Source organism: Hetaerina americana, unplaced genomic scaffold, assembly GCF_022747635.1.
Source record: "Hetaerina americana unplaced genomic scaffold, ioHetAmer1.1.p SCAF_3, whole genome shotgun sequence".
NCBI classification, from domain to species: Eukaryota; Metazoa; Arthropoda; class Insecta; order Odonata; family Calopterygidae; genus Hetaerina; species Hetaerina americana.
Genome location: NW_027286874.1, coordinates 102,178,418 through 102,198,106, shown reverse-complemented (window position 1 = coordinate 102,198,106; position 19,689 = coordinate 102,178,418). Strand labels below are relative to the sequence as shown.

At 37.5% G+C, this 19,689-nt stretch overlaps 1 protein-coding gene across 2 annotated transcripts in view; it reads right to left on the bottom strand.

Annotated features, from left to right (window-relative positions):
* Nucleotides 1-19,689, bottom strand: part of Ubr1 (Ubr1 ubiquitin ligase) — a 90,790-nt gene that overhangs the window by 46,387 nt on the left and 24,714 nt on the right. For both annotated transcript variants that reach the window (XM_071588287.1, XM_071588288.1), the window contains exon 3: nucleotides 3,091-3,232. In XM_071588287.1, coding sequence (XP_071444388.1) covers nucleotides 3,091-3,232 — 142 coding nt within the window. The remainder of the gene's footprint in view (nucleotides 1-3,090; nucleotides 3,233-19,689) is intronic.

The following is a 19,689-nucleotide window of genomic DNA, read 5'->3' as shown; positions in this document are numbered from 1 at the left end:
TTGTGACATTAGATCTGTAGTTCTTTTCCTGAATGCGAAGAACACTAAACCAGTCAACATTCGTTGACAGATTTGCGTGGTTTATGGAGAACAATCAATGCAAATGCAAGGTGAAACAATCAATGCAAATGGTTATGGTGAGATGCTTAGGAAACTACATCGTGAAATTCAGGATAAGCATAAGGAATGCTCACAAACGGTGTTGTTTTGCATTCATGACTAAGCCCGACCTCACAATGCAAACAAGACACGATAATTCTTACAGGAATTTGGCTGTAGCCAGTTTGACAACCCTCCATACAGTCCGGACCTTGCCCCTAGCAAATTTCATCTCTGCATGCACCTGAAAACACACCTTGGCGGTCAAAAATTCAACAATGAGGACGAGCTCGAAGAACATGTCACCAAATGATTGACAACACAGGCTGCAACATTTTATAAAGAAGGCATGCAAAAACTTGGGCCACACAATGACAATTGCCTACAAAGTGATGGGATCTTGTCGAAAGATAATTTTGTCTTTATTTTGTAAGAAATAATTTTTCTGTACCTGCACTCCTTTTGTTTTAATAACCAAATGGAATTTACTTTCTGAATGTACCAAATATACACTGCAGGCACAATATGTTCCCCCTCATAAAGTTATCAATATGATTTATCCTCTAACACAAAATGATTACAATAGAACAAGAGACAAAGAAAATTTTTTTCCTCAAAATATCATTCCTGAAAAACTCTCTGGATATAATGAAATGATATCTGTGACAGGATTATTTCATCTAGTATTTTCTCAACAGTAAGTTCTTTTAGAACCTCTCTCAAAATTTTCCATTGACACTAACGTGGAAGAACTCACAACTTCACTGCCTCCTTCCCTTCCCCTTTCATTAAACGAGGTGATTAGCAATTTAGTGACACCCTGCTCTTTGCTCTCCTGACCTCTTAGAATCATACATCCGCATTCACCCCATGGAGAGGGTTGACTGAGATTTTCCTTTGATGCTATTAACAAATATTGAGAAAATCCATCCTATCAATAAAAGACAGTTTTAAAAGTGACACTTGTTACTGTTTAATTTTGAGTTTTCCCAAATGCCTCCTACCCCATGGGAATAAATTCTCACGACTCCAAACAATACATTAATTTCAAAATTCCAAGTAAGGTATATGAGCGTTAAAAAAATATGTGAGAAATGAACTCTTCTTTGGCATCATTTATATGGTTGTGAATTTGTAACTTTACAAAACAGTAAAAGCTCATCTAAAAAATGGCTGGTAATCTAGTAATAATGTTTTGTGGAAACCGAGTTGTGAAATATAAAGACATTGATGAAAAGGTCACTGTGTCATTTTTATCCAATTTATATTTTTCATATGTGTTCTATATAATAATTCAAATTAGTTCGAGCAAGTTATCACCAAACACTCTACTACGATTGTTACCAAAACCTGACGTGTCTATTGTGGGAATTGCAAATTAAAATACATCGACTGGTAATGTTTGTTGAAAAGAATGAAGTAATTTACAGACGACGTACTCAAAAAGTAACAGGAATTTTGAAATTTCACACAGTGCATAGTGCACTATCAGTTCAAGCCACAAGGTCAAATGATCAATAAAGAGTACTACTTACAAGTTCAATGCCATTTGCCTGAAGCAATATGAAAAAAATACCCGTATTTGTGGTGAAACAATTCATGGGTTCAATTCACCATGATTATGCTGCTTCACTTCCCTGCTTGTTCATGAATTTTTGGCCAAACACAGCACGGTTATGATGTCCCAGCCTCCATATTCACCAGATATGGCCCTGTGTGACTTTTTTCTGTTCCCAAAAATAAAGAGAACCTTAAACGGACGTTGATTTACATGCATAGAGGAGATTAAAAGTCCATCGGTGGGAGAGGTACAAACTATACCAAGGATCAATTTCCAGAAGTGTTTCAAGGATTGTAAAAAGCACTGTCATAAGTGCATAATATCTAATGGAGATTACTTCAAAGGGTACTTGACTGATATTGACAAATAAATAAAATTCTTTCCAAATAACTTGAATTCCCATTATTTGTTGAACACATCTTGTAGGAGTCATTGAACCAAAATGTATTAATTTCACTTTGTAAATTTTAAGCTAGTGCTTCATCGCTATTCTAAAGTTTGCAACAGGCAATGAGGGAAAATCGAACAAATGACTCATTAACATGTGTGCAGAATTTATTTAATTTTACAATAATCCACAGATATAGTTCATAATCCACCTCTCCCACCCCTCTCTGTGGAAGAGTCTTAACCAAAAAGCCCATCACAATGCAAGTTGCATACAATCTACAATATTTTCAACAGCTTTATATAGACCACAACCATTTTGTCCTCATTAAATTCCACTACGATGGGTAAGGTAAGCATGGAAACTCAACTTTATTTTGAGGTAATACTTTGGTGGTGAAAAATGACATCCATTAAACATGGAAAAGTAACTCCAGTCATCTTAAAGATCACTTCTTATAAGTCAGGAGTATTAATCCCACCATAAGCTAGCGTTTCCTCTTATTTGCCTTACTTTCTTAGAGAGTGGCAAACAAGGCTTCTTTCACCCATCTCATGTACCACCACCACCTCTTAACCTATTTGTTTTCCTGATGCTAACTTTAAGAACAAACCAATATCTTTGACTAAATTATGCTTTCTCCCACCTCTATATGCTGATTCACTCATTTCTTTCCCTTTTCCTTTCCCTTCTCTTTTACCTTTCATCTTAGCTTTTGATCTTTTCTACCATCCATGTTTAGCCTTTAATAAATTTATCAAGCAGAAAAGCATTTAATGTCAACACAAATTTTCATAATATAATGTGAAGAACTTCAGATGTATTATAACAAGTAAGAATTAATAAAAGTGACTTTGAGAGGATTTGTGAATAACTTTGGTGCCATCAGTATGCCTACTGCATTCAGGGATAAGGGGAACATAGGTAGTAAATGATCCTGGAAAGTAACACGAATACTTCGGATGGTTATAATACTGTAGTTGATCACTCAATATGTTTAAAAAAAAGTACAAATTAACATGCTCACAAGCATAATGCTTACTTAATTCTGGTCCTTTGCTCCGCCTCTTAGCCACCATCCTTGGACCATATATTCTAGGTACCCAGATCCTCCACTGCTCCTTGAAGTGGTCTGCAGTAAGTGTTCCCTGCTCAAATTTTTCCCGCCATGCCTCAAGCCATGCCTGAATAAAAATCAAAGAAATTTATGAGTACTTTTTTTGTCAATACTACCTGTGCTATTTTCTTTGCATGTCACATAAAAATCTTTGAATTATTATTATTTTAACAATATTCAAAATAAATGCAATGCAACTCCCAGAAAAGCCATGTTTTGTGTAATGGCACAGTGGTGGCAAGTACTTCAATATGTAACAAGAATGACACATGGTCACTTTTATCATATTGAAGGAATAATGTACAACTAGCTAACATTCACTATACAAATACTAAGAATTATATGATGGTGTACACACAAATTTGTCGCAAGAGTCTTTCACCTTTGAATAAACAACTGTATGTGATATTTTAAAATAAATCAAGTATTTTTTTAGAGATATGGAATTATTTATCACACCTTCTCCAAGAGTGAACGAAGACTTCAAATACTTATTCTGTGAGATTCATGAAAATCAACTTTGGATTGGAAAAATGAATTAGTGATTTGCAAAAGTCTGTAGGCATGCATTGGCACAACAAAAATTGGGGAAAGATTAAAACATTTGTTAATTTGGCATTAAATGACTTGCAGGCACTTGGGCTGTGATGGCTCAGCACCACTCCAGTCCAGACTGACAGCCAACAGGACAAACATTTTCACCTTTACCCAACTGCTGGCATGCCAATGCATGCCTAATGACTAGGGCAAGTGATAGAACATGTTATCCACAATACTCAGGTTGCCCTTGAATCTAGAAAAATTTACATGCCAAGAAAATTCCTTTAATTAATAATCCATTCAGTCAAATTTCATTGAGCTCTTCATATGGATTCATTCTAAGAAAATACTCAAATTTGAGAATCTGCCACAACAACATGGCATTTGTCAATGTTGAGTGTTCTACAACAACAAAGCACAATTCAACAGATAAAAACGTTTAGGATTCGTAATTCATCAGCCTCCATTTTCAAATGTTAGCAGTGATAAAAATTCTTAATCTACACACCTCCTCTGAAATCAGCAATGTGCAAACAATGCAACATCAATTTATAACACGCTCACCAATATGAAGGCAGAGGGAACAATCATGTACTCCAACTTGATTCGTCCCCTTTGCTACATAGAACGGCCAGGCCTAAATTCTTTCTCTCTCACGAGTCATAGCTGCTGATTTCAAGTTCAACTGGTTTCAAGTTAAAAAAAGATTTAGATTTTTTTCCCCAGCATGCCAGGGAATCGACCCATTCTTTCTCGTATTTTCAAATTAGATGCATCATAACCCTTACAGCAATTTCTATAACAACTTCTTAGTTATCCAAATATATTATTTATGAATATTTGTACAATATTCCACAAATATACTATTTTTTCATAAATATATGGGCCTAAGGAGTGAGCCCAAAAACTTGCACTCAAAATATTAGAATTAGATGAAATGGTAGTGAATGGTAGAATTGGATAAATTTGTAATCCCTCTTGGAAAAGCTTCTTTCCATAATGCATTTTTTTTTCTTTTTATGCCCTTACTGCTTTGACCACCTTGGTCCAAAACAATGACAAGATAGGTCAGCTGTTTCACCTGCTCAAATTTTTACTCTACTATTAAATTTTTAACTTAGCCTATCGTAAATCTTGCAATCTTATTTTTGGTTGTATTGATTTTCATTAACCGATTTCCACTGACTTTTATTCCAGTTTCCATCAGATATGAGAAATATATGAAGTGCTTTTTGAAGAAACATGCATTTGCAAAGAGTATGGTCCAAGAGATAATATTTTTGATACATTTGAGAGATTTTAATTATCATTTAGCATATTCCTGACATGTAAAAAAATGCAAATTTGTTAGACATTGAATCTAGGTGTTTTGTTTTCTTGTCATCAGCATCAAAATAGGAAGTTTTTTTCTGAAATAATTGTTCACACCTATGTTACAAAATATCAGACAAAATTTGTTTGCAATTTCAACAATTTCTAGGACTCAACCCTGTGGACATGAAAGGGGAAACTTAAACAGAAGTCCCACAAAGCCTATGCTAGTGCAACAATGCTCACTGTATTTCAATCCCAAATACGTTGATTTCACTAAGCATCATACACCGCTGAATTATTAGCAAACCTCACAAGTAACTTCAATGTTTATGCTGTTCTCCCAATGATAAGGCCTTCGAATTTCCTTCCTATGACTCTTAATGCTATTTCAATACGTGGCATATTACAATTTATTATTACCGAAACCCACCTTTCTCAAACAATGACAACAAATGGATCAAATTATCTCTACACCTTATAAAAGAATGTTGTGGAGTTAATGCCAAACCCACCTCTCTTACACATAATTGATAAATGGTACAAAATCACTTGACCTTTAAGCCTTTTGCTGCTGTGAACGAGGGTGAAAAGGTACCTTCACATGTGAACATACCTTTTCACCCTCTCCGTGCACTATCATATTTTGAAATTTTATAAAAATTATGCTCATCAAAATTAATTAATTAAAAGTTTCTATTATATTAAACAGTGAATCTAGATTACTTTTATTTTTTCCATATTTTTATTACATTGATTATTTTTTGGGGAGTAATCACCGTTACAGAGACTCTCCACCCTCCATTTTCGCCACATGTAAGAAGTAAGATTCTGGAGAGTGAAACACAGTGAAAGGGTTAAAAAAGAACTATGCAGTGATGCAAATCAGAATGTCAAAAACAGATCCAACATAATAACACATCCATAAAAAGTCTTGTTTACAAGGAAGAGATTTAATGGCCCAGTGAAGGTCCAAATAAAGCCAAGGTTGTTAATCAGTATTCCCTCACAGATACAAACATTATCTGTTACGTAGCAGATGTCAGTGGCTGCCAGGGAGCATTAGGAGGGAGGCGGGTTTCATAACATCAACAAGACCATTAACTCAAAGTGCTTTTTGTAGACTTCATTACCTATGGTGTTTCAAGGGACTATTAGCAAAGTCTAATAGTGCATTTTGCACCCATGCAATTCCCATAAATAACATATTCATTGCCTGGCAGAGATGGGCAAGATGTGAGGCATCTAAAATTTGAATGGTGAATATTTTTACCTGACTTCCTAACATTCAACATGGCCTTTCAAAGGTACTTGCAGCATGGCCTGTTTTATTTCAACTAATAATTTCATTTTCTTTATCTTTTAAACTTTTACATTAAAATATGACCATGCCATCATGAAGTATGAAATAGAACCACTTTTGATCATGTGTAGAACATAATCTCTGAGTAAGGAGACAGAGCATGACTTTGTCCCCATAAAAATACCCCAAATGTGCCTTTATCTACATTTTCCTTCGACTCCATATTTCAGAATTAAATGTTTTAATATGCTTGTTGTGTGTATAAGCCAAACTACAGCATATTTTAATAGTTATCTACATTCAGAAACTAAGCTCTTCGACAGCTGAAAAAAAGTTGAACACAAGACTACACACAGAAAAATGGCTTGATTGGTGGCGGTAGACCTTTTAGCCTTTGCATGCATTGGGTGGCTAGACAGGCATTACATTATGTGCAAATATATCAGTATTCCTCGTTATGCACCCAACAGCCAATTAAAAACTGTAATTTCCATTCTTATTTTTCCAAAAGTCCAAATTATATAACTCCATTATGCCACACTCCCAAAATCAAAATGGATACATATACTATCATAAAAATGTCTTGGAACATGGAAGAAGCCGTCACATAAATTTTATCTCATTACTTCAGAAGTAACATTGTTTCCTGGCATTGCTGTGGTTGCAACTGTAGATGAGGTTCAAAACAGAGCATTTTTATAAGTAGCTCACAATTGTTTGGCCTTTCAATGCTAGAAACGAGATTATGACTACTACAGACAGGCCAACTAGCTACAAAGAGTAGCCCGTGAGAAAATACAGACAAGTTCGGCACAGTTGAAAAGGATTATTGTTCTTAATTCAATCATTGTAAAACTAATGAAATTGGATCAACTAAATTAAATGACTACACTTTTTAATGTCCTTGATATCACTCATCTTGGCGTGACAACAATAAAAATGCCGCTCAACTGATATAATAATTCACATTTTTTCGCTTGAATCATATTACTGGGGAGAAAGAAGGCTTCCCTTTAAAAGACTCTCCATTCTCGGGATGTCACCGGGTAGGTTGTTTTTCTGACAACAGTTTCGCCCGTGTTTCAACAAGCGTCTTCAGGTCGCAGTGCACTTCGACCTGAAGACGATTGTTGAAACACGGGCGAAACTGTTGTCAGAAAAACAACCTACCCGGTGACATCCCGAGAATGGAGAGTCTTTCATCTGAACGCCGCGGAAATCTACGATCGCATATGGCTTCCCTTTATATTTACATGCCATATGAGATGCACCAAGATAAAATACGATCCGAAAATTAAGATCCAATCAGTCGTCTAAGTAACACTGAATAAAAATCAAACATTTTTCACAATGATATATTAGAATGTATTCCAAAATCGATACTCTTTTTTCAAACGTTTCCTCTAGGGCCCATCGTTAATAAAAAAATAATTTTCCTTAGGATCAAGACGACTTCGTAAAAATTAAAAATAACATTGATGTAATGTCACAGTGAAATGTGGCGAAAGCTTCCCAAATTGATGATGGCCCTCTCAATGAAAACTCCCATTCCACTAATTACTCCATTCATTCAACCTCAGCTCCAACACCTACTTCCCCTCTCCAGTTTCTCTCGTTTTCCTATCTCACCGAGGCAACTGGAGCCATAGCTTTGTCCCGCATTACTGCGGTAGTTATCGAGCCAGACGAAGGCTAAATACTCACCGACCTTGCGACGTTAAATGCAGTTGCAATGCTTTAGACTTTCGTTTTCCCCTCTTCCGGTGATCCACCTTATCTCACCTATTGCCTCTTCCCACAACCATTCCCCCCATACGACATCCGCGTTTCCCCCCTCTTATTTCTCATAAAATCGGAATTGCATACACGTAAATTTTTCTTCGTGAGAAGTTTTACTAGAATATGATTAAAGACATATACACCAGGATATTAATGACAACATTTAGTAGAAAATTATTACGTCTAATAAACAACTCTGGGCTAGTCTGACATTACCTCGGACCTTGAAAAGCCTAACAAATCAACGGATGAAAAGGCAATCGGGGTTCCCACTACTTCCATGAACTGCGCCAAGAATACCAATATTGACCGTTTCTTAATAATTTGGTCTTCTGATTGGTTGCTTAAATATTATTCTAAATTATCTCTAGGCTTAAAAAATAATTAGAGTTTGGCTATGCTTAACAATGTTCTCCTCACGCAGATTTCATCAAGCCTTTCCATTGGTGAATCCCTTTCATCTAATAGATCTGAATTCTTCTGTAAATATATGAGTACACTTCCATCCATTACTCATTTATGTCGTTATTCACATTTTACTACAATAGAAAAGTATATCGTAAAACTTACAGGACGCTGGAATTACGATCCACGAGGGTGTCGCATTGCGCGAATATTTATCTTATGGAAATCAGCGCCTTACGTTCAATTATTGGAAAAAGTATACGTCTTGGGGTTTATAAAAATAAATGAAAAAGCTTACTCATTCCTGAAAAAAGGGCATATCTAAAATAATACAATTACATTGTTTAAAAATTATGTTATGCATATCGCCGACCCCGGCAACGGCAGGGTACTTACTGTCTTCGGCAGCCAACACAGTGGTAGCGGTTGCGATTCCCGCCTAGGTGGGTTTTCCTCCATCGAGAGCACTTGGATGAATTTGTCTTTGCAACGTAATTTCCAATTGATAAACTGTCACTAGTATAGTTTCCCCTTTACATCTGTTAATTGCTCGCGTAAATAAATGTTACGAGTACAATTCTATACGTTCCCGTTAAATTGCCATTCCCACTGCTCCTCCTTCGGGGGCAGGGTGGAGACCAGCAACCGTCAACCAGCGCCCTCCTTCCTAACCACGTGGGTCAAGGGTGACCCAAGGAAAGGAGTCCGCAAGATATTTGGGGATGCAAGGGTGAAATAATAGGCAAGGAGTGGGGGTTGTAACGGATGTATGAGAGATCTCCGGTGTCCAAGACGAAAAGAAAAGGAACGGCGCGGGAGTTGGGGGAGGAAAATGGGTCCTCGGAGGTGGAGGGCTGCGAAGGCAAGGCCGTAGATGACTCAGAATAACGAGGAAGTTTGGGAAGATAGCTCGAAGAGTGTTGCCATATTTACCATCGGGTTTTGCTTCAGTTGGACCTTGGTCCAACCCCGTCAAATCGCAGATCGACTAACTGCGGAAAAAATTGACTCTCAGGAAAGCACTTGTCTCTCGTAGAAAAACGTAATGAGAAACTATTAAACATATATCGTCCGCCAATAGACGCAAAACTAGCATAAGCACAGGGCACATAAACCGAATTTTTTCCTCCGGCTTCTTAATGAAGAATCATTCGTAAATATCGTGGGACCATATAGGTCATATTTTTTGCGCTAACGATGCCGCTGAAATAGTCAAGCCTATCGTGACACGAGCTTTCACAAGGAGGGTGTCGATGACAGGGGACGTTGAATCAGGATGCTAAGAAAAGATTGGTAAAACCTTCAAGATGGGTAGTGATTTTGTACGGTGCGGAAACATGGTTGTTGAAGCAAGATGGCAGGCGTAGATTTGAGGCTTCAGAAATGTAGAGGCAGAGAAAGATGAAAACGGTTAAATGGATGGGAAGGACAACCAATGAAGATGAGCTAGGCAAGGTGGGGGAGGAGAGGGGACTGCTGGGAGACGTCCAAATGAGAAAGGAAATATGGATACCGAGCATTATGACAGGCGATCGAATGCCAAAGACCAGAGGGATAGAGAGGACGTCAGGCAAGTGAGGAAAAAGATAGAATGGAGATATAGGATAGATGATATTATTCGGAATTACATCGGGCAGCGGGGTGTGTCAGGTTAAGAATATTTGGACGATGGTGGGAAGAGTAGCGATGATCAGTCTGCGGCCATCCAAACTTACTATAAACGGTGGACTACAGATTATAATTGTCTTGAAAGGACAACTCTTTCCTAATTTCTTTTTAGGGATCTCCTGGAGCATTTTGGGCTCATGCTTTAGAGCTCACAGTGAGAATTATAACGAAAGCGCAATGCGACCACACAATGAAATCCAGGGGCAAACATTCTTCCTTAACTTGCGCTATGAGAGCTACGTCAAAGCCAAAGAATAAGATTCCTTGTAACATTGTTCTTCTCCGTCTCCTGGAAGGAAGGAGGGGATGGAGAATAGGACTGCTCTGGGGAAGATGCTGATTAAATGCTTTGCTTATATGGAATGACTATCGTAGTGGGTCAACACTTGACATAAAGCTGAGTCCTGACGGTCCAGAACTCGTCCACCCCTTCGTGACTCCACTTTGGCAGCCTGCTTAATGAGTCATGTGCATTTCATCAGAGTAAAGACTCAGAGAAAAAGCCCATGCGAGAAGGGTGACTAGAATTCCGAAGTTGGTCCAATATTTCCTGCTTTTCTAGAATTTTGTAGGCGTACATTGGCTTATTTCAATCGGCTTTTGACAAATTATGTACCAAATATAAAATTTATAAAGCCGAAATATAAGATCGAGGACGTCTAAACATTCCCGTTGTAATAGGTAACATCAGAAATCAAACCGCAAATGTTTTGAACTCCGTCGCACCATTCGTCAAAAACTACACTTTGCGCCCCGACTAAGTTCGTTGGAGAATGCTGTGAGGCGTCGTCATGGTTTCATTTTCGGGGTTGAAAAAATGTCTTCCAGCTGGAAATATTCCTGGGGCTAAGAGATCCGTCGGAGTTACGTATGTGACTTATTTTTAGGTGACGGTTTAGGCTAGTTGGTTTTAAGTCTCACGAGACGAAAAAACTGAAAAATCCACCTCTCTCCAGGTTAACGTTAAGAGAAGCAGTTGAAAATCCTTAATAATTTGTTTTCGGGAGCCAAAAGACTTGGCAAAACATATATTATCATTATTGTTTTTCTTCATGGCGACCTTTTCAGATATACTTTCCTTAAATATTGAAATTCAAAGAAATCTCGTAATGGAATCACTAGCCACGTTCGGCAAAGCACGATCTACATTCGAAAACAGCATAAAATGGAATCCGCGTTGCGGGAAGCCGTGCTCAGGGCCAACTTCGCCACATGGCCCATGCTAACCACACATTTTTGAGTTCATAGTTACTTGCATTGCCGGAATTTAGACAACCATGAAACGAGAATACTGTATTAAATTCATACGTCGAGTACCACACATCAAAAGGTTTGTATAAAAAGTATCGGTAACAATTTTTTCTTAACGAGTGCATTAAGTGTTGAATCCAAGCCGTCGGTTAAATGTGCGCATGCTCGCAGATTGTATTAGCATCCATAAGTTGACAGTGCACACCAATATCACTGAAAATTTGGCGATGGGAAAGATCTGCGCTAAACTCGTCCCGAAGGTCTTGACGGACGACCAAGAGCAGAGTCACGAGTCCGTTTGCGAAAACCTTCTGCAACGGCATCGCGACGATTTCCTAAACCCCTTACGGTCCCGACTTGGCACCAGCAGCCTATTTCCTATTCCCAATCGTGAAATCCTCCCTCTAAGGACACCACCATGGACCTTAAGTGCCGTCAAGGAAGCTTGAACGCGTACCCTCAAGGAGCTTCCGGAATCCACCTACATTGGAGACTTCGAGTCGTGGAAAATCCTCTGGCAAAAGCGCGTCGACACTCAAGGGACATACTATGAAGAATTTTGAGGTATTGTAGCAATATCTGAAATAAATCTATTTCTTCGAAACTTTTCCCGATACTTTTTCTACAAACCATGTAATATAGGCATTCCAGTCATTTTAATAAGTATTGTCGTATTTCATTAAGTAAATCTTGCAAGTTGGATATAATTTATTTTTCTCGGCGGAGCTAGGGCTAGAAATGTTTCATAAAAAACCTTCCAGAGATACGATGAAAGCCAACACCTACGTACAAACCCTTCACATCGTCCCCTTTCTGAATAGCCGAGTTAAATAAAAGCCAGATTTAAGGATATTTCGGAAAACCTGGACCCTTATACTAGATTATTGTATTAAGTGTTTGTTTCACACATTAAACGTACAGCGAGCGTGAACATTTCCATAATGCTGTTTCATTATTGATATTATGAACTCTTCAAACACAGGCACCCATGACTTTTCCAGTCTAGCTCTTTCTCTCCAATCATTCTGCATCTCTTATTTCGTTCGATTTTCATCCATTTTCTCGACACGGTCAAACCTATCACACTAGCCTAATAACACTGTTTCCATTCCACCTTCTTTAATGACTGCTCATTCCTCGCTCTCTGCCCGACGATTTTTACCACGAGCGATCCTTGAGCTCCCTATTTTCAACGCGCCAAAACAATTACTACAAAAAAATACCAAGGGTGTCCTTTAAAAGAGGCATTTCCACGTAAAGAGCTATTTCCGTATTGATCACAGCTTTTTCCTCCGGCCTCCGTGCCCTTCGATTTTTTCATTCGAAACTATAGTCATGCATACCGTGACTAGCAGTGCAAAATTTCCCCACATTTGATGTCGGTCAACGACTCCTGTTTACTGCTCACTCTTTCCAAAAACAGCTGGACTGTCCCGAGAATTCTATTTACTCGCCCAAAACAGCATTTTTTTGCGCAGGAACACTTCGAAACTGTCTATACTGTTTACAGCAGCCATGAGCAATACAAGATTGTACAACCACCATGGAAAATACAGTTTCGAGGGAGAGGGGAATCCAAATTTGGAATTCGATAACTCTGAAACAAACACTGATATGGTATCTGAATCAATAAATCTAATTTTGCATGTAGAGTACGTTCAAATACATGGCATTACCGAGAGGAGTTTTAGGATCTAAAAATTCCAAAATGACGTGGCATAAACCTAGGTAATTTTTTCTGGAATAACCTTGTGGAAATTTTTCCTTTGTGGAATAAATTAACTTAAGTGTCCCCAAATACATTTTTTCACAATGTGAAATAAATACATGCATGAGTTAACACTAAGTTATCGAATTATTTCATGCGCTTGAAATTTCCGAAACATTAATAAGGAGTGATTTTTTCAAGCTACTTCTTCAAATCCAGTCAATAGTAGTAGGTTCACTGAAACATTATCATGAAAAGAAACGGAGGTTCTAGAATTGGAATTGCGTCAGCCTTAGAGGAAATCTTAAGGGGTTCACGAAAGAATCGATATGTTTATCTAAAGACTAATCTTTTGAAAACCAGAAATAATCGTTGAGAATGAAGAACTACCTACGACTGCCAGCCGTGGGGGCTCAATTAAGTCACTAAAATATTTCTTTACAGGCTTAGTTGATAATATTGTGCTGGAATTGACTTTTTTCCTCTAACTATAGGTACAACACAATAGATCTGAGACAGTGTCCAATTCAAAATCAAATACACAAGCGAATATACCTTTACTTCGCATAACGTTTCATTTTAATTAACGGCCTATTAAGAAACACAGAAACTGTGGTACAGATATTGATCATAATACGATTTCTTGTTATGTGACATGCATATAGAAAGGATCCAAAGCAAGTTATTACCTTTTATTGCACCAATGGTTCAATAAAAAGAAAGTGGACCTTTTTTCGAGAGTGAAATTTTGTGGAGTTACGGTCAGTAGCTAACCGTTCCGCTTGGAATAGACACTTTTCCGACAAACTTTCGGACTGGAATATTTTCCCCCTTTAAGACCACAAAAGGATAAATATTAAAACGAAAAACATCTTTTTTCAGTTCTTACCATAGATTGGCGAAAATGTCCAATTCTGACCTTTCTAAACGGTATTATTTCTTTGTCGTTACCAATGAGTAATCGCTTCGTTAACACTACGAGTGTGGTATAATAAGTCAGTACATTTTTTTTATGAATACCGCCTTCCAAAAAGGAGGCTTTGCCAAAACAAATTCTAATCGTGCTAGTATCATTGGGTCTGAAATTTGAAAGAGATACAACAGGGAGACATAGTGACCTAAATGTTGATATTGTACCAGTGAACAAGTTTTCTGAAAACATATGATATATCGTTCGATTTCGACTGTACATTGTAATTGCGATTGTATTGTTCTTATCGCCACGGGAATTTTAATTATTCAACCAAACAAGGCAAAAATTTCAAGGTGCATATATTATTCGCATTGATTATTAATTTAAGCGCCATTATATTCCTTGACATTTAAACAATCGTCCGCTCTTAACATGAACAAATTTTTAATTTATTTTTCCTATTTTTAATTTTATACAATGACATTTTTCTATTTTGATACAGACTTATTATGCAACAAAGAAACTAAATTTTCAATTGTCTCTAACGAGAGACTTCTGCCCATAGATTACGCACTCGAATGTCCAATACTGAGTTCGGAATCTAGAATTGTGTTCTCACTAAACACAATTGATTACATTTCTATCATGCTATAAGCCACATGCTGGTTTATTACTGATTTTATTGGCAATAGCGTTTCCGGACTCGTCGAGGGCCAATCAATCGGAAAAATAACCTAACACGTTAAACTATTACATCAAACAACAGATCGTGAGAAATCATTAGCCACATCCCAGAAAAAAAAACTAAACAAGATTTTTCAGACAACACGGCAAGTTTCGAATGTTCCTACATAACAAATTATGCACTCTAGTCCCACTCAGTCACTTAGGTTCGCCTTAGCCATGGATTCTTTGCAAGTGCAAAATTCGTTTAGCACAAAACAACTTTACAGTCAGTTCCTCAGTAACTATTTACTGTAGAATGAATTCTTCCACACGCTTATGTAAATGCCAGCACAACATTCTCTAAATTAGTTAAAAGATTACACTTAGATTTGTGGAAAGGATAATGTTCCTCCAATGATAGCTCGCATACCGGCGGTAATTTTCTTTTATTTTGATACATAACTTGGTGAAATGCGGAGAGAGCAAACTGAGGTAGGAGTACCATACGTACTGTGTCTCTGAATTACAGCCAAAAAGTCCTCAATTACATTGAACATCCATTTCTGTACTTATGAAATTCTGTAATTTTTAGGGCAGAACCCGGCCACGTGGCATAATATGCGCTCAAAAGTCATTTTGTTAAATCCCCATTTACGTGAGGGCAGAATTAAAAATGTTCATTTTCTTAGAAATTTAAAGACGTTACGGTGTAATGAAGTTTTATAAATTTCTTCGCCCGTAGTGTACAAGTGGATAGGGTAAGAAGATAAAATAATATTAATACAAATAAACGAAGCACGACTGTCGTGATTACGGAATGTGCAATTTATTTTTTAATTTAGCATTTCTACAAATGAAATTACGGCTGACATGTAACTGTGCTCGTTTAAATACGCGAAAAATATTCTAAATTTCTTTGTTGCTCAATTTATTTACTACCTCGAAGCCGATTCGATGGCAATTTTTCATAACCTACGAGTTTTATACAATATAGAAATTGAAACTTTTTGTAGGGAAATGATGTATGGCCGCGGCACTTGATTTACCAGTACGTATATTAACTAGTTAGATTTTTCAGTGAAGAGGTTTGATGCTTCAGTTGTATCACTGAGTTACTTCATTGATTGAATGAAAATAACTCAATGACCATAACAATACGGAACACTACACTTGCTCAAATGTTCCGTATCCAAGTTCTTAGGTCGAGATTTAGAGGGAGCTTCGTCCCGCTTCAGGAATCCAAAACGTAAGAAAACGCACACACCCAACTTTCGGACCTTCTACTGACTGGTGAAATACTTTTTTCCTCGCCACTATTCCATGAATATAAATGCTTTATACATATTCCATGAATTATAATACCTTCTAAGCATTTCAATAATTGAATCAAGCTATTAGAATTTTATTTCAACCCATTTATAGGTAAATAGTTGCCGCCTACTAGAAATTTAAAAATATTATACGTCTGAAAGGCAATGTAGGCGACATGATCAAACAACATACTTAGAACACGAAGAAGTAAGACCCATGGGGTCGACGAACCTTAAGAAAATCAAACATTACCATACCACTACAGTGAACTCTCACACAGAATATGACAAATCAAACTGATACCAATGGACCCCTCTGTAGTGGGACCTATATACAACACATTTGAATAAGTTTGGTGTGCTACGGCCATTGGAGTTACTTTCGTTCAATCTGGGACCGTAGAACTCCTCATTTAGCTGTTATTTCATTGAGTACACATTGGGTACTAAACTGAGGACTTACCTTATTAGCCCGTGTAAACCACGTGGACTATATGCATTTCTCAGTATTGTAAGAAAATTAACTTTCAAGGCACTTAGGGTGGGTTACGTTTTTACTTCAACATTCAATTTACGTGAATGAATACGAAAAATGGTCAACTTAACTGTTTTTCAAACTTAACTTCAGCAAGCATATGAAAAATCTCATTGAAACTTGTTCAAAAATCTCAACATTCGAGAGAAAGTAAAAGCAACGAAGAATGCCTTAGTATTTTCATTTTAAATATAATATTTGCGTTTCTTTGATCTTAAGGCTTTCTTTGTTGAGTATTTGACATCTGACTCTCTGAAAAACCTAAGGCTCCTAATTGCCTTCACTCGCCATTGAGAATGTGCAATATTATCCGTACTACTTAAAAAAAATGCGGAAATTCCCGAGGTTGAACTGAACCGATGGTACTTTTTGGATGGAACTTTTAATCAAGACTGTAATCACTAAACATGATAACAATTTAGCAGGCTTTGGAAAGTGATATGATGGTACTTAAATTCAACGAAAATGGTTTTAAGGACTTACAAAAAAATTAAGATAAGAAGTATAGATTTTTATAAACTAGTGAAAAGCTATAAAAAGACAAGGAGGAGACTGGACGAAGTCGATGTTTCTACGTTTCATCTTGTTAAGTGCAGAACCCTCTACACTGATGAGGAAAAAGCTACTCAAAATTCACATACTCTGTTTATTCTGCGCAATAAAATCACTTAATTGGATTACTGACCGACATAATTTCATCATGAAGACGTAATACTTGGCCCGCGGAAGTAATTCGCTGAGAATTGAAACAAAGCTTGCAATTCGTTGTTTTTGACTGTTCAGCACGAGAAAAGAGTGAGAAAAAATTCCGGAGGTGAAATTTTATCAATGCAGGGAGAGCTTTCTCTAAGGAAAAACTTCAATAAAATCAGCAGAGCATGTAGTTATATAGGCACGAAAAGTGAAAGAATAACTCCTCGAATGTTGAGGTTCCGAGGGATCTGCGGATCTGTGCCAGCCGGTGAGGCGAGAAGAATTTTGCAATTATTAAAAGAACTGGCGGAATAATTTGATAACTTGGAAACAACATGGCTAGCAGTAAAGACCGTACGGTTGATGCATTGCTAAGAGTCTACTACTGACTGCATACTCGTACTTAGCATAATTGGGCGCCGCTGACATCAACCCACTCAATTTCTAACCAAGAAATCTACATCTACATCTACTCAATACCCCGCAAGCCGCCGCAAGGGCGTGTGGCGGGGGGTGCTAGGACACCACCCATAATTTAGAAAAGAAAAATAATTAAAAAAAAAAATCGCATGCAATAACGACAAAATCATATATAAAAAAAAACATGGCATACATTCATGCATGAACACTTACACCCCACACACATGCAAACACTCAAACTACCAACTAACATACACATGCACCTGAAAGTATACCTAACATCTCTATAGTGTTTAATTTTGTTCCGACTTGTAAATTCAAAGTTTTTAATATTTCTAAAGTGACTTCGGTTTCTTGCTATTATGATTACTGATTGTTCGGGGAAAGAATGAGTATTTGTACCTATCTGTCTTGGAATCTATCTCCCTTAGTTTATCTTTGTGGTCTGATCTACCTAAGTAGTGTGGGGCCATTATAATTCCTTCAGTGTCATATTTAAACTCGTTTGTTCTGAACCTTTCTAAAAGTCTAAGCCTCGCTTGTTCTCTCCGCACTTCAAGTGGTTCCCAGCCTAAATCCCCTAAGAGACCTGTCACACTTGTGTTTTTATCATAACAATTTTTAACAAATCTAGCGGATTTTCTCTGGACTTTATCTAATTCTTTTTGCCAAATTTTCTCCCACGGATCCCAAATACTTGCGGCATATTCCAAATGAGGTCTAACTAGAGCAAAATAACACCTCTCTTTAACTTTTTCATTACATTTCCCCACCACCCGTTTTATGAAGCCAAGTTTCTTTAAAGCTGATCCGCATATTGTCCTGATATGTGCTCCCCATGAAAGGCGTGGTGTTAGAACAACCCCCAAATATTTAACTTGATTTGCCGTAGTCAATACTGAACCCTCTATTTTGTAGTTTATATCCTGTTCCTCGCTTCCTTTATTCCAAAATTTCAAAACTGCACATTTATCTATATTAAGTGTTAATCCCCATTTATTGCACCATCCCGAGATATTGTCTAAGTCTCTAGAGAGTAGCTCGCGATCTAGTTGGCTCCTTATTTCCCTGTATATCACCGTGTCGTCAGCAAATAACCTTAGATTGCTACTAACGTGTGTGCTTAAGTCATTTATGTATATTAAGAACAGAAGAGGCCCTATTACACTTCCCTGGGGGACGCCCGAAGTAACATCTCTCTCCGTTGAGCACAACCCATCTATGACTACTATTTGTTTGCGGTTTGATAAGAAGTCCCTAATCCAATTAATTATTTTCTCATTGATCCCATAGTATTTAAGTTTGTGTAACAATTTATTGTGTGGGACTTTGTCGAAGGCTTTTTTGAAATCCAGGAATACTGCATCGACTTGGGTGTTGTTTTCTCCCGATCTAAGTATATCGTGAATGAAGAGACCAAGTTGTGTTTCGCAAGATCTGCTTTTCCTAAATCCGTGCTGGTTGTGGATTAGTATTTTCCTACTATCAAGAAATTTCATAATGTTAGTGACAATAACGTGTTCCAATATTTTACAAGAGATCGATGTTAAAGAAATGGGTCGGTAATTGGTTGGTTTATCCCTATCGCCGCCTTTATAGATGGGAGTTATATGGGCTAAATGTGGCTGCACAAGCGATGAGAATATACGGCTGTGCCTTTGGTATGTCTATCTTCAATGCATCATTTCCTTCACGAACACACACCACAACAGCGGAAGTAAATTGACGGAAATGTAGAATTAAGATTCGGTCAGTGGATATTATGGAAAAACGTCTCTATTCGTGATTCCAACATTTTCATTGGCTATGATTTGGCCAACCTTTGGCCTTCTTTACGTGCGTGGTGTTAGCAGACTGTGTAACAACGTCAACTTTATTCCACAGGGGATTTAAGTGCACGGAATGGGATAAAAGCATGACAGAGGCATAGAACCTGAAGAAAACTCTAGCCCGGGTAAGGACGCATTTTGGGCTTGCAAATGGATTATGCGGGCCACTCAGAGGATCTAAGTACAATTCAAT